The sequence below is a fragment of the Melanerpes formicivorus genome, unplaced genomic scaffold (genome assembly GCF_026170545.1).
Source record: "Melanerpes formicivorus ecotype bairdi unplaced genomic scaffold, bMelFor1.0.p_v2 SCAF_82, whole genome shotgun sequence".
Lineage (NCBI taxonomy): Eukaryota > Metazoa > Chordata > Aves > Piciformes > Picidae > Melanerpes > Melanerpes formicivorus.
This window is the reverse complement of record NW_027142434.1, coordinates 568,134-583,311: the sequence shown is the minus strand read 5'-3', so window position 1 is coordinate 583,311 and position 15,178 is coordinate 568,134. Positions and strand designations below refer to the sequence as shown.

General features: G+C 61.8%; 1 protein-coding gene across 1 annotated transcript in view; it reads right to left on the bottom strand.

Annotated features, from left to right (window-relative positions):
- Positions 1 to 7,266: 7,266 nt before the first annotated feature.
- The window catches only part of LOC137454614 (receptor-type tyrosine-protein phosphatase V-like), a 50,742-nt gene continuing 42,830 nt past the window's right edge, over positions 7,267 to 15,178 (bottom strand). The window contains exons 33-40 of the mRNA XM_068164724.1: positions 14,789 to 14,876; positions 14,299 to 14,389; positions 11,500 to 11,576; positions 11,094 to 11,228; positions 10,533 to 10,655; positions 9,589 to 9,743; positions 9,194 to 9,329; positions 7,267 to 8,629 (exon numbers count right to left, since the gene is read on the bottom strand). Coding sequence (XP_068020825.1) covers positions 8,570 to 8,629; positions 9,194 to 9,329; positions 9,589 to 9,743; positions 10,533 to 10,655; positions 11,094 to 11,228; positions 11,500 to 11,576; positions 14,299 to 14,389; positions 14,789 to 14,876 — 865 coding nt within the window. The 3' untranslated portion in view covers positions 7,267 to 8,569. The remainder of the gene's footprint in view (positions 8,630 to 9,193; positions 9,330 to 9,588; positions 9,744 to 10,532; positions 10,656 to 11,093; positions 11,229 to 11,499; positions 11,577 to 14,298; positions 14,390 to 14,788; positions 14,877 to 15,178) is intronic.

Sequence of the window (15,178 nt, the reverse complement as noted above, 5' to 3'; positions counted from 1 at the left end):
GGTCCGAGCGTGGCAAGGATGCAGCCAGGGAAGGGAACTCATTGTTGAATGATCTTGGTTATTGGGTTTCAAGGGCTGGGCAGGGGCGTGAGACACTCCAATGGGAGGAGTTAAACTTTCTACTCTTTCCCTCTCTCTCTCTCGGAGCTGGCAGGGATTTAATTCAAAGGGAAGAAAAGGGGGGTGGGGGGGGGTGGGGTGCGGGGGTGCGTGTGTGTGTGTCTGTGTGTGTGTCTGTGTGTCTGTGTGTCTCTGTGTCTCTGTGTCTGTGTCTGTGTTAAAGAAGAAGAGACAGGAAGCCTCAACAAATGAAGGGCTGCTTGTAGCTGCGGGACCTGTGCTTGTTTTGTAACCCTGCTCCTGTGCCCCAGCAGGGCAGGGGAGGGCAGAGCTGGCTGCAGCAGGGCAGAGCAGGCAGGCAGGAGCACCCAAGCAGCACTTCAAGGGCTCCAGACACCGGGACGCTGAACGGTAGCTCCAGATAAAGGACTCTGTCTGTGCTGCCTGCTAAACCCATCTGCAGCTGGACAGTCAGGGTGCAGGGGAGAAGGCAGTAAGGAGCTCCAGCAAGCTGCTCCCTGCATGCCCAGGGCAGCAGCCCTGGGCCAGCCCTCCCTCATGCCCTATTGCTCTCCCCATGCATGGGGCAGGGGCTGGGTGGGAGATCCAGGAGGATGGAGCAGCAGTGCTGTGATGCTGAATTCAGTGGAGGACCCCTCCAGAGAGCTCTCCAGGACCAAGGGGTATGGTGCTCTTGCAGCTGTCCTGCTTGCCAGAGCAGGGTCAGGGATGTGTGAGCTGTGTTGGCAGGAGCCATGCAGCACTGGCACCAGCAGCAAGCTGCTGGTTTGCTCTGAGTCCTCTTTCTTGCCTTGGGTCAAGTTCTAACCTCTTGGGTTGGAGGTCAAAGTAGAGGAATAGTTGGAGCTTGAAACCATCTCACCTGCAGCTCCATTGTGCAGGTTGGAGCCAGCTCAGTCCAGGGTCCTGGAGCATCCTGAGACAAGGGATGTGCATCAGAGCAGATTTCTTGCTGCTTGGGTCTCAAGGGGCCACTGAACCCTGGGGCAGCAGAAGGAACCTGCCTAGAGGAGGGCACTGTGTGTGCAGTGGGCTGAGGCTGCCAGCTCTGTGTGACCTCTCTGCTCCTGCACTGGCTGTTGAGGGTCACTGATGCCCCTGGCTGGGGTGATTATTGTTCTTCCAGAGCAGTGGGTTCAGTGACAGGGACTGAGTCTGAGCCACAGCTTGAACCACACTGTTGGCTGTCACTGCAGGGCCAGGTGTCCTGGCTGGTACAGGGGTGACTGCTGAGCACAAGCCTCTCACACTGAAGAAAGGAAGCTGAGTACCCAGCTTTGGGTGGATCTGGACCCCATTAGAGTCAGTGTGCTCCTCCCTCTGTCACCCCCTGAGCCACAGCTGCAGGAAGTGAATGGAGCAGAGAAGGAAGGGCCCAAGTCTGGGTGGCTGCAAAGCACCCCCAGAAAGTCTCCCCTCTGGCTATGGCCATGCCATGGGAAGTGTCACACAGCTGAAGCACAGACTGGGAGGTGGTTCTCATCACCCCACTTCCTCTGGGGGTGCTTTTCCTTCGGATAAGAGTTTCCTGATTGGTACTCCAGTTAGGGAACCCTCTCTGGGGTCAGGAGGGTGAAGCTGTGGAGTGGGAGACACAACTGAGCTGGGACTGGGGTGCACTGAAGCCTTTGAGTCAGAGGAACTCTTCCACAAACCCCTGCTCAGGATCAAGCTCAGGGTTTGAGGCTGATGCACAGACTCTGAGTGCCCCTGGCCTGGGTTATGGAGGCTCTGACACTGTTCCATCTGCAAAGTCCATTCGGGTCCTGCAGGTTCAGAACTGAAACCACAGCACTGCCTAAACCAGTGGAAACTTTGTCAGCAGAGCAGAGCAGAGCAGAGCAGAGCAGAGCAGAGCAGCAGGGACCTTGCTCTATGGGCAGAAATGGGTTCAAGTGGAATGCAGCTCCTCCAGCAGGAGCAGTGCTGGAGATGGCATTAATGAAATGTTTGTGATGTGTTTTGACAGCTCCAAATGAAAACCACTTCTTGGTGGGGACATGAGAAGTCCTCCTTGGAGAGAGCTCCTCCTCAGGTTCCTTTACACTCCTCCCCTCCAGCTCTGCTGTGAGGCTTCAGCATGTCCTGAAAGCTCCAATTTGCTCTGAGAGCAGCCAGTTTGGTGCCAGTCTGATGAAACCACCAGGCCTGTCTGCTCCTGCTTTTATCTGCAACCTCCCTGTCCCTCTCTCTCCAGCCTAAGCATCCAGAAGGCAGCTGGATTGCAGGCTCCTGACAATTTCTCACTCAGTGACCTCTCCTCAGGGGCCCAGGGACCTGACTGAGCAGGCTGCTAGCAGAGTTCCTGAAACACTCACCCTGAAAGCTGCCACTCTGTGAAACACAGCCTGGGGAAGCCACCAGCTGCAGTGGCACTTTGCACAGGGGCTGTGGAGACAGCCTGAGAGAGTTGGGGTTGTGCAGGCTGGAGAGGAGAAGGCTCCCAGGAGACCTCCTTGTGGCCTGCCAGGATCTGCAGGGGGCTGCAGAAAAGCTGGGGAGGGACTTTGGAGGTGTGAGGGAGGGATAGGGCTGGGGGGGATGGAGCAGAACTAGAAGTGGGGAGATGGAGATTGGCTGTGAGGAAGAAGTTGTTGGCCAGGAGGGTGGTGAGAGCCTGGCCCAGGCTGCCCAGGGAGGTGGTGGAAGCCTCCTGCCTGGAGGTGTTTGCAGCCAGGCTGGAGGTGGCTGTGAGCAACCTGCTGTGGTGTGAGGTGTCCCTGCCCATGGCAGGGGGTTGGAGCTGGCTGAGCCTTGAGCTCCCTTCCAGCCCTGACAGCTCTGTGGTTCTATGAACTCAGTCTGAAGCTGGAAGGCTTTGCTCTGTGTCTCTGACTTTTCTCTTTGCTTTTTATTCCATCTCAGCTGTGGAGTTTCACTTCCATGCCTCACACCTTTGAGATCTCAGCATGCAAAGTGCTCCCTCGGCCCCGCTGCTGCCTGGCTCCTGGCTAAACAAGAGCCTGGACATCAGCTCCTTCGGACCAGAGAGGTTTGATCTTTCCAGAGCAAACCTGGAGCTTCTGAGTGAGTCCCTCTAGGGTGGAAGTGTCGCTTCCCAGCCAGTTCTGCGCTGCAGCCTGCTGTGAGCAGCGAGGGCAGCACTGTGCTGAAGGCAGCGGCAGCGCCAGCCCCGCGCTGGGGAGCTTCTGCTTTCCTCTTGTCCTCTAGCGCCAGGCTGTGGTCTGGGGAGATGAGGAGAGCGCTGCTGTGAGGAGGGTGAGGAGAGAGAGCTGCTGTGAGCTGAGCTCAGCCCAGCTGCTGGTGTGCTGTGGCTGCAGCATGCAGGCTCACAAGATGCTCTGTGCACCCCCAGCTCACACAGACCTGCTTGCAAAGGATGATTGAGGCTCTGGGATCACAGAATCATTCAGCTTGGCAAAGCCTTCCAAGGTCATCCAGTCCAACATCAACCCAACCTCACCATGGCCACCAAACCCTGCCTTGAACACCAAAACTTGCTGGAACCCCTCCAGCCATGGGGACTCCACCACCTCCCTGGGCAGCCTCTGCCAGTCCCTGACCGCTCCTCCAGCAAAGACATTTGGCCTCCTCTCCAACCTCAGCCTGCCCTGGCACAATTTCAGGCCATTGCCTCTCCTTCTCTCACCTGAGACTAGGGACAAGAGCCCAACCCCCACCTGGCTCATGAGAAAGTCTCTCTTAGCTTTCTTATCTCCATACTAAACCCCCCCAGCTCCCTCAGCTGCTCCTCCCCAGCCCTCTTCTCCAGACCCTTCCCCAGCTCTGTTGCCCTTCCCTGCCCTGCTCCAGCCCTCAGTGTCTTTCTTGCCCAAAACTGTCCCCAGCACTCAAGCTGTGGCCTCCCCAGTGCCCAGCACAGGAGGACAATCCCTGCCCTGCTCCTGCTGCCCACACCACTGCTGCTCCAGGCCAGGCTGCTGGTGGTCTCCTTGGCCACTTGGGCACTGCTGGCTCATGTTCAGCTGCTGTGACCCAGCACCCTCAAGTCCTTTTCTCTGGGCAGTTCCCAGCCACTCTGCCCCAAGCCTGGAGCCTTCAGGGGGTGGTTGTGACCCAAGAGCAGCACTCAGCCCTTGGCCTCCATGCAAAGTGACCTCAGCCCAGCCAGCCTGGAGACCTTCCAGCAGCTCAACACCCACAGCCTGTCCCTCATGCAGCAGGTGCTCACAGGAGGCCAGGCTGGTCAAACAGGACCTGCCCTGCATGAGCCTGTACTGCCTGGGCCTGCTCCTGCCCTTTCCCTGCGTGTGCCATGTGGGCACACCCAGCAGGAACTGCTCCACAACCTTCCCTGGTGCTGAGGGCAGGCTGGCAGCTCTGGAGTTCCCCCAGTCCTCCTTCCAGGGCAGAAGGCTGTCACACTGGCAAGCCTCCCCTCGAGACCTCCAGGGAGCTCCCCTGCTAGCCAGGGCTGCTGGTGGATGCTGGAGAGCGGCTTGGCAAGCTGCCCCACCAGCTGTCTCCACGCTCCTGGGGGATGCCATCTGGCCCCACAGGTCTTTGAGTGCCCAGGTGGCCTGGCAGGTCCTCAGCTGCTTCCTCCTGGCTCCTGGAGCAGTCTCTTCTGCTCTCCACCCCTGCCTTGCAGCTCGCAGGGCTGAGCACCCTGAGCACCACTGAGCTGACTGTGAGAGACCAAAGCAACAAAGTCCCTCAGCACCTCAGCCTTGTCCTCAGCCTTGGAGGCAGTGCTCCCCCTGCACCCCACAAAGGCTGCAGCTGCTCCTTGGCTTTCTCTGTTGCTGTTGGATTTGTCTCAGCACTTTTTGTTGCCTCTTCCATGGCCAGGCTCAGTTCCAGCTGGGCTTCAGCCTTTCTCATTTTCTCCCTGGTGACCTGAGGAGACTTCTGCTCTCTGCTGGAGTTGTCTGCTCCTTACTCCAGCGGTGGTCACCTGTCCTCCCTTTCCTGAGTCCCAGCAGAAGCTCCCTGTTCAGTCAGGCTGGGTCACATGTGGCCTCCTGTGCCTCCCAGAGCTCCTTTTGAAGGACACCTTCCTGCCCTCCTGGACCCTCTTGCCCTGCAGGAGCCTCTCCAAAGGGACTCTCTCAAGCAGTGTCCTGAAGAGACCAAAGTCTGCCCTCCCATGGCAGAGGTTTTGCTGATGCTCTCCCCTTCCCTCCCCAGGAATCAAGGACTGTCACTTCATGGCACTAAGCCCAAGACAGCCTCCAACCACCAATCCTTCTCTGTCAGTCAACTGCAAGCCAAGTGAGGAACCTCCCCTGGGGCATCCCTGACCAGCTGGGTCAGGAGGTTCTCCTCCACTCACTCCAGGAACCTCCTGGGCTGTTTCCTCTCTGCTCTGTTGTATCTCCAGCAGCTGTCTGGTCAGCTGAAGCTCCCCAGGAGAACAAGGGCCAGCAACCATGAGGCTTCTGTTTCATCTGCCTCCTCTCCCTGCTGGTGTGCTCTAAAACAGACTCCCAGCCTTGTTGGCCTTCCTCTCATCCTTACCCACAAGCCCTGGACCTCATCATCACCATCCTTGAGTTTAAGGCAATCCAAACTCTCCCTGCCACAGAGGCCCACCCCACTGCCTCTCCTCACTGCCTCTCTCTTCTGAAGAGCTCAGAGCCCCCATGGCAGCTCCAGCCAGCAGAGTCCTCCCACCAGGTGTCTGTGGTGGCAGCTGAGGCAGAGCTCCAGCTCCAGCTTCCAGCTCCTGCTGCTGGCTGCCAGTGCTGCCCACTGATGCAGACACACTTGAGCTGTTCACCTCCACACTGACTGTGCCACCCCTGGGCTCATCCCTGGTGAGCCTGGCTTGACCTCTCCCCTGTCTGACCCTGGTTTGAAGCCCTCTGATGAGCTTCACCAACTCATGGCTGAGAATCCTTTTCCCCCTGGGACAGCTGAGCTCCTGAGGTCAGCAGCAGCCCTGGTGCTGGGCAGACCTCCCCATGACCCAACCAAGCCAAGCTCCCTGGCTGGCAGAAGCCTTTGAGCTGCCTGGGGCTGTTCTGCTCCTTCCCCTGCTCCTAGCAAAGCCCTTCCTGTGCAGTGGTGGGAGGTGTTGGGCAGTGCTGAGCTCTTGCCCTTGCCAGAGTGTTGCCCATGCCCTGGGCACCAGCCAAGGACCTTTCCCAGCTCTGAGGCAGGTTGTGCTGGCTGAGGAAAAGGGCTGGAGGCTGTGCCAGACCTGGGGACCCTGGAGCAAACCCATGAGGGTGGCTCCTGTCCTGCTCCAGGCTCTTTCTGCCTTCTTTTTATTCCCTTCCAGGTTTTAGGGGCTTCAGGCAGAGTCCCACCCTGGCTGCTGACCCCAAGGACAAGTAGTCCCTGCTGCAGCAGGAGGACACTGCCAGGGTGACAGAATGACCAAGACTCCACTGTGCCACAGCCTGGAGAGGCAAACCCTGCAGCAGGGCTTGAGGGGAAGGGTGAGATGCAGAGCCCCAGGTGGTCTCACAGAGCACTGGGACACCAGAGGAAAACAAAAGAGACATCACCAAGGCTGGCATAAAGTCATCCACGTCCTCTGTGGCACCTCTGTGCAGGACACACTCCTGGACAGTGGTGAGGAACCCTCCTGACATGCTCACCATCCCTGCCCCCTCCTGCAGCTGCTCCTCAGGCTCTGGGAAGAGCAGAATGCAGCCCAGCCCAGGAGGGATGGGTTAAATGCTGTGGGGCCCAAGAATCTGCTGCCTTGGTGGTGTCTGGGGGATCCCTCTGAGGTTGGGCATAAGGGCAAAGGCCAAGGGAATGATCCTGGTGCCCCTGCTCCCACCAGGGCCAGCCGAAGGCTGAACCACCACAGTCAGATCAGGGCTGAGTCTGGGCCCAGCAAGGGCTGCCAGAGGCTCTGCAGAGCAGAAATGCAACACAGGCAGCAAGCCCCAGTGCCCAGCCTGCTGCTGCAGCTGCCTGGCTGGGGCAGGAGAAGGATGGAGCCTGGACAGCTGAGGGTGCCCTGCCCCGGGGTGAAGGCAGCACTGCAGAGTGCCCGGGGAGGGAAACTGCCCCCCGTGGGGCTCAGGCTCTGCTGCACCCTGGCTCCCTCCTGCCCCTCAGAGCTGCAGCTTGGAGAGGGGAGCAGAGCAGGAAACTGGGGAGGGTGGCAGAGGGCACTGAGGGGCAGAGGAGCTGTGTCTGCAGCGTGGAAGATCCCCTGGAGAGGCTGCTCCTGCCCAGCGGAGCACTGCCTGTGTCCAGATGGGCAAGGGGCACAAGGGGCTCCCACCCCTGGCTGGCAGCTGCACTGCACTGGGGGGTGGTGGGCACCAGAGCTGGGTAGCCACAGCAACTGCCAGAGAGAGGGAAGAGTTGCTGGGCATGGAGCCCAGCTGCAGCTGAGGCACCAGACCCATGCCAGGGGGACTGATGGTTGCCCATGCTTAGGTGCCCTGAGTGTCCCACGCTGGGGGCAGAGAGCTCTGCAAAGGGAGAAGCTGTTTGTGGCAGCACAGGGGCAGCAGGGGCTCAGACCCCCCTGCAGCAGCTCTCAGCACCTCCTCCCTGGAGCTGCTGTGCTCCTCACCTGGCTTCAAGAGAGCTCCTGGAGGGCATGCTCTGGGGGGCAGGAGTGTGGGCAAGACTGGCACAGGGTGGCTCTGAGACTGTACCCTGCATTTACTCTGCCTGCAGGGATGGAGGAGGGGAAATGGGTTCCCAGGTGCAGGAGCACACTCCTGCCACATCTGCTTGTCTCTAACTCCTCCTGACCTGCACCTGCTCCTTGCTTGCAGCTGCAGTTGTGCAGGGCCCGCCCTGCCAGCAGAGCAGTGCTGTCTGTGAGTGGCTGCATGAAGCCTGGCTGCTGGGCAGCTCTGCAGGGAGCCAGGGGGCTGCCAGCTGCTTGCCAGCCTGTCAGCTGCACCAGCTGCCTTTGTCCTGGTCCTTGGCTCTTGGGAGTCTTTGCCTCATGCAGCCAGGGGTGGGCTGGAGGTGACTGCAGAAGTGCTGCAGAAGATGCTGAGTGCCATGGGGAGCAGTACCTGAAGTGCCCAAGGGCAGCCCAGCTCCTGTGTGGCATGGCTCAGGCCCCCCCACAGGCCCCCCTCAGGCACACTCTCCCCCAGGGCTGTTTATTGCTTGTACCTAAGAGTGATCCACCAGCAGCTGCCACCCTGCTCCCCCCACGGTGTGCCCAGGGGCACAGGAGGACCACAGTGCCCAGTGCTCGTGTCAGGCCTCAGCCAGGTCTGTGCAGGAGGGAGCCCAAGGCTGCCCCTGCTGTGCTGAGGGGCAAGGGCACTGTGGAACCCTGCAGCCAGAGCTGCAGCAGGGGGCACAAAGCTTCCAGGCACCAGGAACCCCAGGAGGTGGCTGAAGCAGGGCAGCCTCCTGCCCAGCCCCAGGCTGTGCCCACACAGGGCTGCAGCAGTGCCCCCACACCGCTGCTGGCTCGGTGACACTGGGGACAGTGCCAGGCCACGTCCTCCCTTGCTGCAGGGCCTGCTCTGTGCCAGGAGCCCCATGGTGCTCTCAGCCCAGCCCTGGCTCGGGCAGGACCCTGCAGAGGAGGCTGGCAGGGGGGTGCCAGGAGGTGCTGAGGCTGTCAGAGCTGCTTGGGAGCGAGGATGTCCCGGACACAGCTGTAGAGGGACACATACTGCTCCTGGGGGAGAGAAAGGGGAGGCTGGAGTCAGGCAGAGACTTCCTGCTGGCAGATCCAACCCTGAAATTTACCTTAAAAGGTCCTCATTAACCAGCAGGGTCAGAGGAGAGCTGTGCCAAGTGCCCTGCATTTGTCCAGTGCCACCAGAGATGCCCAGAAAGGAAGACTCAGGCCTGGAGCTGTAGTCACCCCAGGTTTGGTGGCTGGCTCTGGGCATGGGGATGTGGCAGGGAAAAGCATCAGAGAGAGGGAAACCCAGCAGGTCCTGAGTGCCCAGCTGGCATCCAGGAGCTGGTGAGGGGCAGGTTTGTCATGCAGGAAGCTTCCTGCTCTCCAGGGCAGAATGGGAAATGTGCTTTGCCTTCAGTGTGGGCTCAGGAGCAACCCAGCCTCTAACTCCAGAGCTGAGGAGCTGGGAAGCTCTTCCCTGGGAAGAGACAGCAGTGCCCTTGGCTCTCAGAGGCTGGCAGTGCCACAGGGCAGGGAGCAGGCATGGAATAAATCCCTACATGGGCTGAGTGGGCTCCCAGGGGGCAGCCACTGCCCTTCCCTCTTGCCACCTACCAGAGTTGGGGTCATGAGACAGCAGCTCCTTGCCAGCTGCAGGGTCACTCCATAGACATCCACAGCTCTCTCAGCCTTCATCTGCTGCAGCAGACAGTCCAGGGAGATCAGCAGCCCCAGCTGGCTCACAGCACCCCTGCAGGGGACAAGGCAGGGACACTGCTGCCAGGCCAGCCTGGCCTGAGCCTCTTGGGCACCAGCTGAAGTCAGAAGCCAATGGGACAAGAGGAGCAGCTGAGTGCAGTGGGGCAGGGTGGGCACTGGGGCAGGTGGCAGGGAGGCCTGTGCTGAGCAGAGGGACCCCCAAGTGCCCATGGAGGGAGGCTGCAGGTGCTGAGCAGAGGGATCCCCAAGGGGTGTGGGGGCTGCCAGAGGAGGGGCAGGCATGCACCCACCTGCAGTGCAGCAGCAGGGGGCTGGCACGCTTGCGGTGGCACCGCCGGGCAGCACTGAGGACGTTCACCAAGCTCTGCACATCTGGCTGCTGCCTGCTGCTGCTCCAGAGGCTGCACAGGAACTGCTGCACCTGCCTCTCCTTGGCCTTCTTCTCCTGGGGAGACACAAAGTGCTGGGGGCTGCTGGGGAGCACCAGTGGGGTTGGAGGCAGGGGGTCCCCGAGGCTGTCAGATGCTCTCCTCTGAGCAGCTGCCCAGGCAGCCTCTGCTGGGGCACGGGGAGGGGGCTCAGGGCCCCATGGCACTCAGCCTGCCCTTTGAGGGGGACACTGAGAAGTGCTGGAGTCATTTCCAAGCAGGTCAGCAAAGACCTGCAAGGGGTGGGAGAAGCCTCCAAGGCCTCTCCTGTGCACCTCCCCTGTACCTCAGCAGGTCACAGAACCTCCTGCTTGGAAACAACCTCAGGACCACTGAGTCCAACCACAGCCCAGCCCCTGCCTGTGCACAGATCATGGCCCCAGGGTTGGGGACTCCCCTGGGCAGCCTGGGCCAGTGCTCCATCACCCTTCTGCTGAAGGAATTTCTCCCAGTATCCAACCTGAGCCTCCCCTGGTGCAGCTTGAGGCCATCTCCTCCCATCCTCTCACTTGTTCCCTGGAGAGGAGGCCAGGCCCCACCTGGCTCCAGGCCCCATTCAGGGAGCTGTAGAGAGCCAGAAGGTCTCCCCCCAGCCTCCTTTCCTCCAGCAGCTCCTCACAGGACTCATGCTAAGCCCCCTCACAGCCTAGCTGCCCTTCCCTGGACACTCTAGATGCTGGGGTCCAGATTCCCTCCTGCACTGATGAACTGCAGCCCCCCTGCTCCTGCAGCCCAGAGAAGCTTCCCTGCCCCCTCCAGACCTGACCAGCAGGGGAGCCCCCCCCAGGCCAGCCCCCCCCACGTACATGTTTCACTTTCAGCTGGATGCACCTGCAGCCAGAGAGCAGCTTCTCAGTGCCACACTGGATGGTCAGCAGCTTTGTGCAGAGGGAGTCTCCTTCCAAGGGCCAGCAGCCCTCCCCTGGGCCCTGTGTGCAAGAGGTTTGGCTTCTGTTGGTGGTGGCCATCTCTCAGCTCAGTCTCCACCTTGCAGCTCTGTGAAGGGCTTGGACCAAGAGCACCCCCAGCATATTCCAGGTCTGTTCCTGCCCCACCTCACCCCTGGGGGAGTTTCTGAAACAACAGCAGAGTGCAGCCAGCCCCCAGGGAGCTGCCTGCCACTGCGAGCCTGCACAGCAAATGGTCTCCACCTCAGCTGCCCAGGGGCAGGAGCTGCTGTCCTTGGAGCCAGGGACGTGCACCCTGAGGAACAGCAGCTGAGTCCAGAGCCTGTCCCCTGGCAAGCTGTGGGAGCACCAACACAGGGCAGGTTGGATCTGCACCTAGGCTTCAGGAGGCAGTTTGGGAGCCTTGCTCCTTCCAGCTGCAGATCCCTGCTCTGCCACAGCACAGACTCAGCCTCTTACCTCCCCCTTCTCCTGCGCCGGGAGAAGAGTCAGGATGCTGTGAACGTCCTGCTCCCACACCAGGGTCCAGAAGTCCTCCATGGTCACCTTATCAGGCCCCTGGACAGCCAGATAATCCCTGCCCGAGCTGCAGCCCTGGGCAGGGGACAGGAAGGTCACTCTCCTGCTGGAGAGGTGGCACAGGAGCCCCAACAGCGCAGGCAGCTGTGGGACGGGCAGGGAAAGGCTGCAGACTCCGCAGGACAGGAGGCAACGAGCGGCGGAGGGGAGTGAGGACAACCCAGACAGGGCAGGCGAGGAAGAGACATCCTCAGTGCCCAGCCAGGGTCAGAGGGCAGTGCCCAGGCAGCGGGGGGCAGGGGCACAGCGAGGCAGGGACCAGCAGCTGCAGCTGGGGCAGACTCACCGGCACGCGGCAGACCTGCAGCAGCCCCGAGCAAGGTTCCTGCTGCAGCGGCGCAAACCTCACCCTGGAGCGGTCATCTGCAACAGGGAGGCACATGGAGGCAGCCTGCAGCTCACACAGTGCCTGCAGCCCCTGCAGCTCACACACGGCCTGCAGCTCACACACCGCCTGCAGCCCCTGCAGCTCACACACCGCCTGCAGCCCCTGCAGCTCACACACCGCCTGCAGCTCACACACCGCCTGCAGCCCCTGCAGCTCACACACCGCCTGCAGCCCCTGCAGCTCACACACTGCCTGCAGCCCCTGCAGCTCACACACCACCTGCAGCCCCTGCAGCTCACACACCGCCTGCAGCCCCTGCAGCTCACACACTGCCTGCAGCCCCTGCAGCTCACACACCACCTGCAGCCCCTGCAGCTCACACACCGCCTGCAGCCCCTGCAGCTCACACACCGCCTGCAGCTCACACACCGCCTGCAGCCCCTGCAGCTCACACACTGCCTGCAGCTCACACACCGCCTGCAGCCCCTGCAGCTCACACACTGCCTGCTGCTCACACACCGCCTGCAGCCCCTGCAGCTCACACACCGCCTGCAGCTCACACACCGCCTGCAGCCCCTGCAGCTCACACACTGCCTGCAGCTCACACACCGCCTGCAGCCCCTGCAGCTCACACACCGCCTGCAGCTCACACACTGCCTGCAGCCCCTGCAGCTCACACACCGCCTGCAGCCCCTGCAGCTCACACACCGCCTGCAGCTCACACACCGCCTGCAGCCCCTGCAGCTCACACACTGCCTGCAGCTCACACACTGCCTGCAGCCCCTGCAGCTCACACACCGCCTGCAGCCCCTGCAGCTCACACACTGCCTGCAGCTCACACAATGCCTGCAGCCCCTGCAGCTCACACACCGCCTGCAGCTCACACACCACCTGCAGCCCCTGCAGCTCACACACCGCCTGCAGCCCCTGCAGCTCACACACCGCCTGCAGCTCCCACACCGCCTGCAGCCCCTGCAGCTCCCACACCGCCTGCAGCCCCTGCAGCTCACACACCGCCTGCAGCTCACACACCGCCTGCAGCCCCTGCAGCTCACACACCGCCTGCAGCCCCTGCAGCTCACACACCGCCTGCAGCCCCTGCAGCTCACACACCGCCTGCAGCCCCTGCAGCTCACACACCGCCTGCAGCCCCTGCAGCTCACACACCGCCTGCAGCTCACACACCGCCTGCAGCCCCTGCAGCTCACACACTGCCTGCAGCTCACACACCGCCTGCAGCCCCTGCAGCTCACACACCACCTGCAGGCCCTGCAGCTCACACACCGCCTGCAGCTCACACACCGCCTGCAGCCCCTGCAGCTCACACACTGCCTGCAGCTCACACACCGCCTGCAGCCCCTGCAGCTCACACACCGCCTGCAGCTCACACACCGCCTGCAGCTCACACACCGCCTGCAGCCCCTGCAGCTCACACACCACCTGCAGGCCCTGCAGCTCACACACCGCCTGCAGCTCACACACCGCCTGCAGCCCCTGCAGCTCACACACTGCCTGCAGCTCACACACCGCCTGCAGCCCCTGCAGCTCACACACTGCCTGCAGCTCACACACCGCCTGCAGCCCCTGCAGCTCACACACCGCCTGCAGCCCCTGCAGCTCACACACCGCCTGCAGCCCCTGCAGCTCACACACCGCCTGCAGCCCCTGCAGCTCACACACCGCCTGCAGCTCACACACACCGCCTGCAGCCCCTGCAGCTCACACACTGCCTGCAGCCCCTGCAGCTCACACACCGCCTGCAGCTCACACACACCGCCTGCAGCCCCTGCAGCTCACACACTGCCTGCAGCTCACACACACCGCCTGCAGCCCCTGCAGCTCACACACTGCCTGCAGCCCCTTGCAGCTCACACACTGCCTGCAGCTCACACACCGCCTGCAGCCCCTGCAGCTCACACACCGCCTGCAGCTCACACACCGCCTGCAGCCCCTGCAGCTCACACACCACCTGCAGCCCTTGCAGCTCACACACCGCCTGCAGCTCACACACACCGCCTGCAGCCCCTGCAGCTCACACACCGCCTGCAGCTCACGCACCGCCTGCAACCCCTGCAGCTCACACACCGCCTGCAGCTCACACACACCGCCTGCAGCCCCTGCAGCTCACACACTGCCTACAGCTCACACACACTGCCTGCAGCCCCTGCAGCTCACACACCGCCTGCAGCTCACACAGCGCCTGCAGCTCCTGCAGCCCCTGCAGCATGCAGCTCCCAGCCACACAAAGCACCCCTCAGGCACCATGGCTCTGCTCAGGTGCTCCCCTCTGGAGGCTGTCCCCAGCAGGCAGGGCTCAGGCTGCTCAGGGCCTCAGGCAGTGAGCTCTGTGCATCTGCAGGGGTGCAGAGCCTGCAGGTCCTCTGGTTCCCTGTTCCACAGCTTGGCCACTTCCATGGGAATTGGTTTTTCCTTATACTGATTTGGGTAACCCTTCCAAGCCATCCCCACTGCCTCTTGTGCCTCCATGCTGCACCTCTGGGAAGCCTCTGCAGGCTCTCTGTTCCCTCCTAGCAGGCAGCTGAAGACAGCAACAAGATCTCTGCTTCCTCTTCTCCAGGCTGAACAACCTCTCCTGCCTCAGTCCCAGACCTCACCTCAAGGTCTTCCACCTCCAAATACCTTGGAAGCCTTTTTGTGGACTCACTACAGTGTGCCCAAACATTTCCTGTGCTGGAGCAGCAGGCCTGGCCCAGCCTGGCTGCAGGCAGGAGCAGGAAGGTGAAAGGAGTCACTCACATGGCAGGATGCTGGAGGGGGGCCGTCCCTGCTGGCTGCCTGAAGCTGCTGCTGCAGAGTTGGCTTCTTCCTTCACAGCCTCCAGGAGACTCTGCCAGAGGGAAAGAGCGGAAGAAACAGTGAGCAGCACAGGGCCAGAAGGAGCAGGAGGAACCTGGGACTCCTGAGGACCCCTGGCCTCAGCAGAAGGGAGGTTACAGCTGCATGCAGAAGCCTTAGCAGGTCACTGAGGCCACCTCTGGGGGAGGCCTGCAGGCCTGCTGCATCTCTGTGTGGGACAAGGGTGCTCAGGTAGGTCCCTACCCTGCCTGGGGTCTGAGGAGGGGGGCTGTGGGCAGAGCCTTGGAGAGGAGACCCTAGCAGAAGAGCCAGGCACAGGGAAAGTGGCACAGGACCCACTCAGAGGCACTCCCTGGGTGTCCTCTAAGCTGGTGCTGTCACTCCCCAGGAGCCCCAGAGCTCCCTGCACAGTGCCCAGGCCAGCTCTCACCTCATACTCCCTCAGGAAGCCCAGCTGGGACCTGGCTGCCTTCTGGGCATAGTGCTGTGCAAAGGTCCTCAGGGGGATGGGGCAGGACCTGGGGAGAGAAACTGGGAGTGAGGCTGAGCAAACCCAGCAGCATCCAGGCTGTGTCTGCAGCAGGTGGCCAGGGCACCCCTCCAGTGCCAAGGCACTCACAGGTCCCTTGCCCAGCTCTGGCCCATGCCAAGCTGTCCTGCCCTAGTCAAAGGCAGGTGCCAGGGGTGGCACAGCCCAGGGGCCATCCCCCAGATGCAGCAAGGACAGAGCCATCCTGTTCCACACGAGGGAGGAGGCAACCTGCCCTGTGTCTGTGGCCTCCAGATGTGGCCTCAGAGCCAATGATGCAGGTGGGCAAAG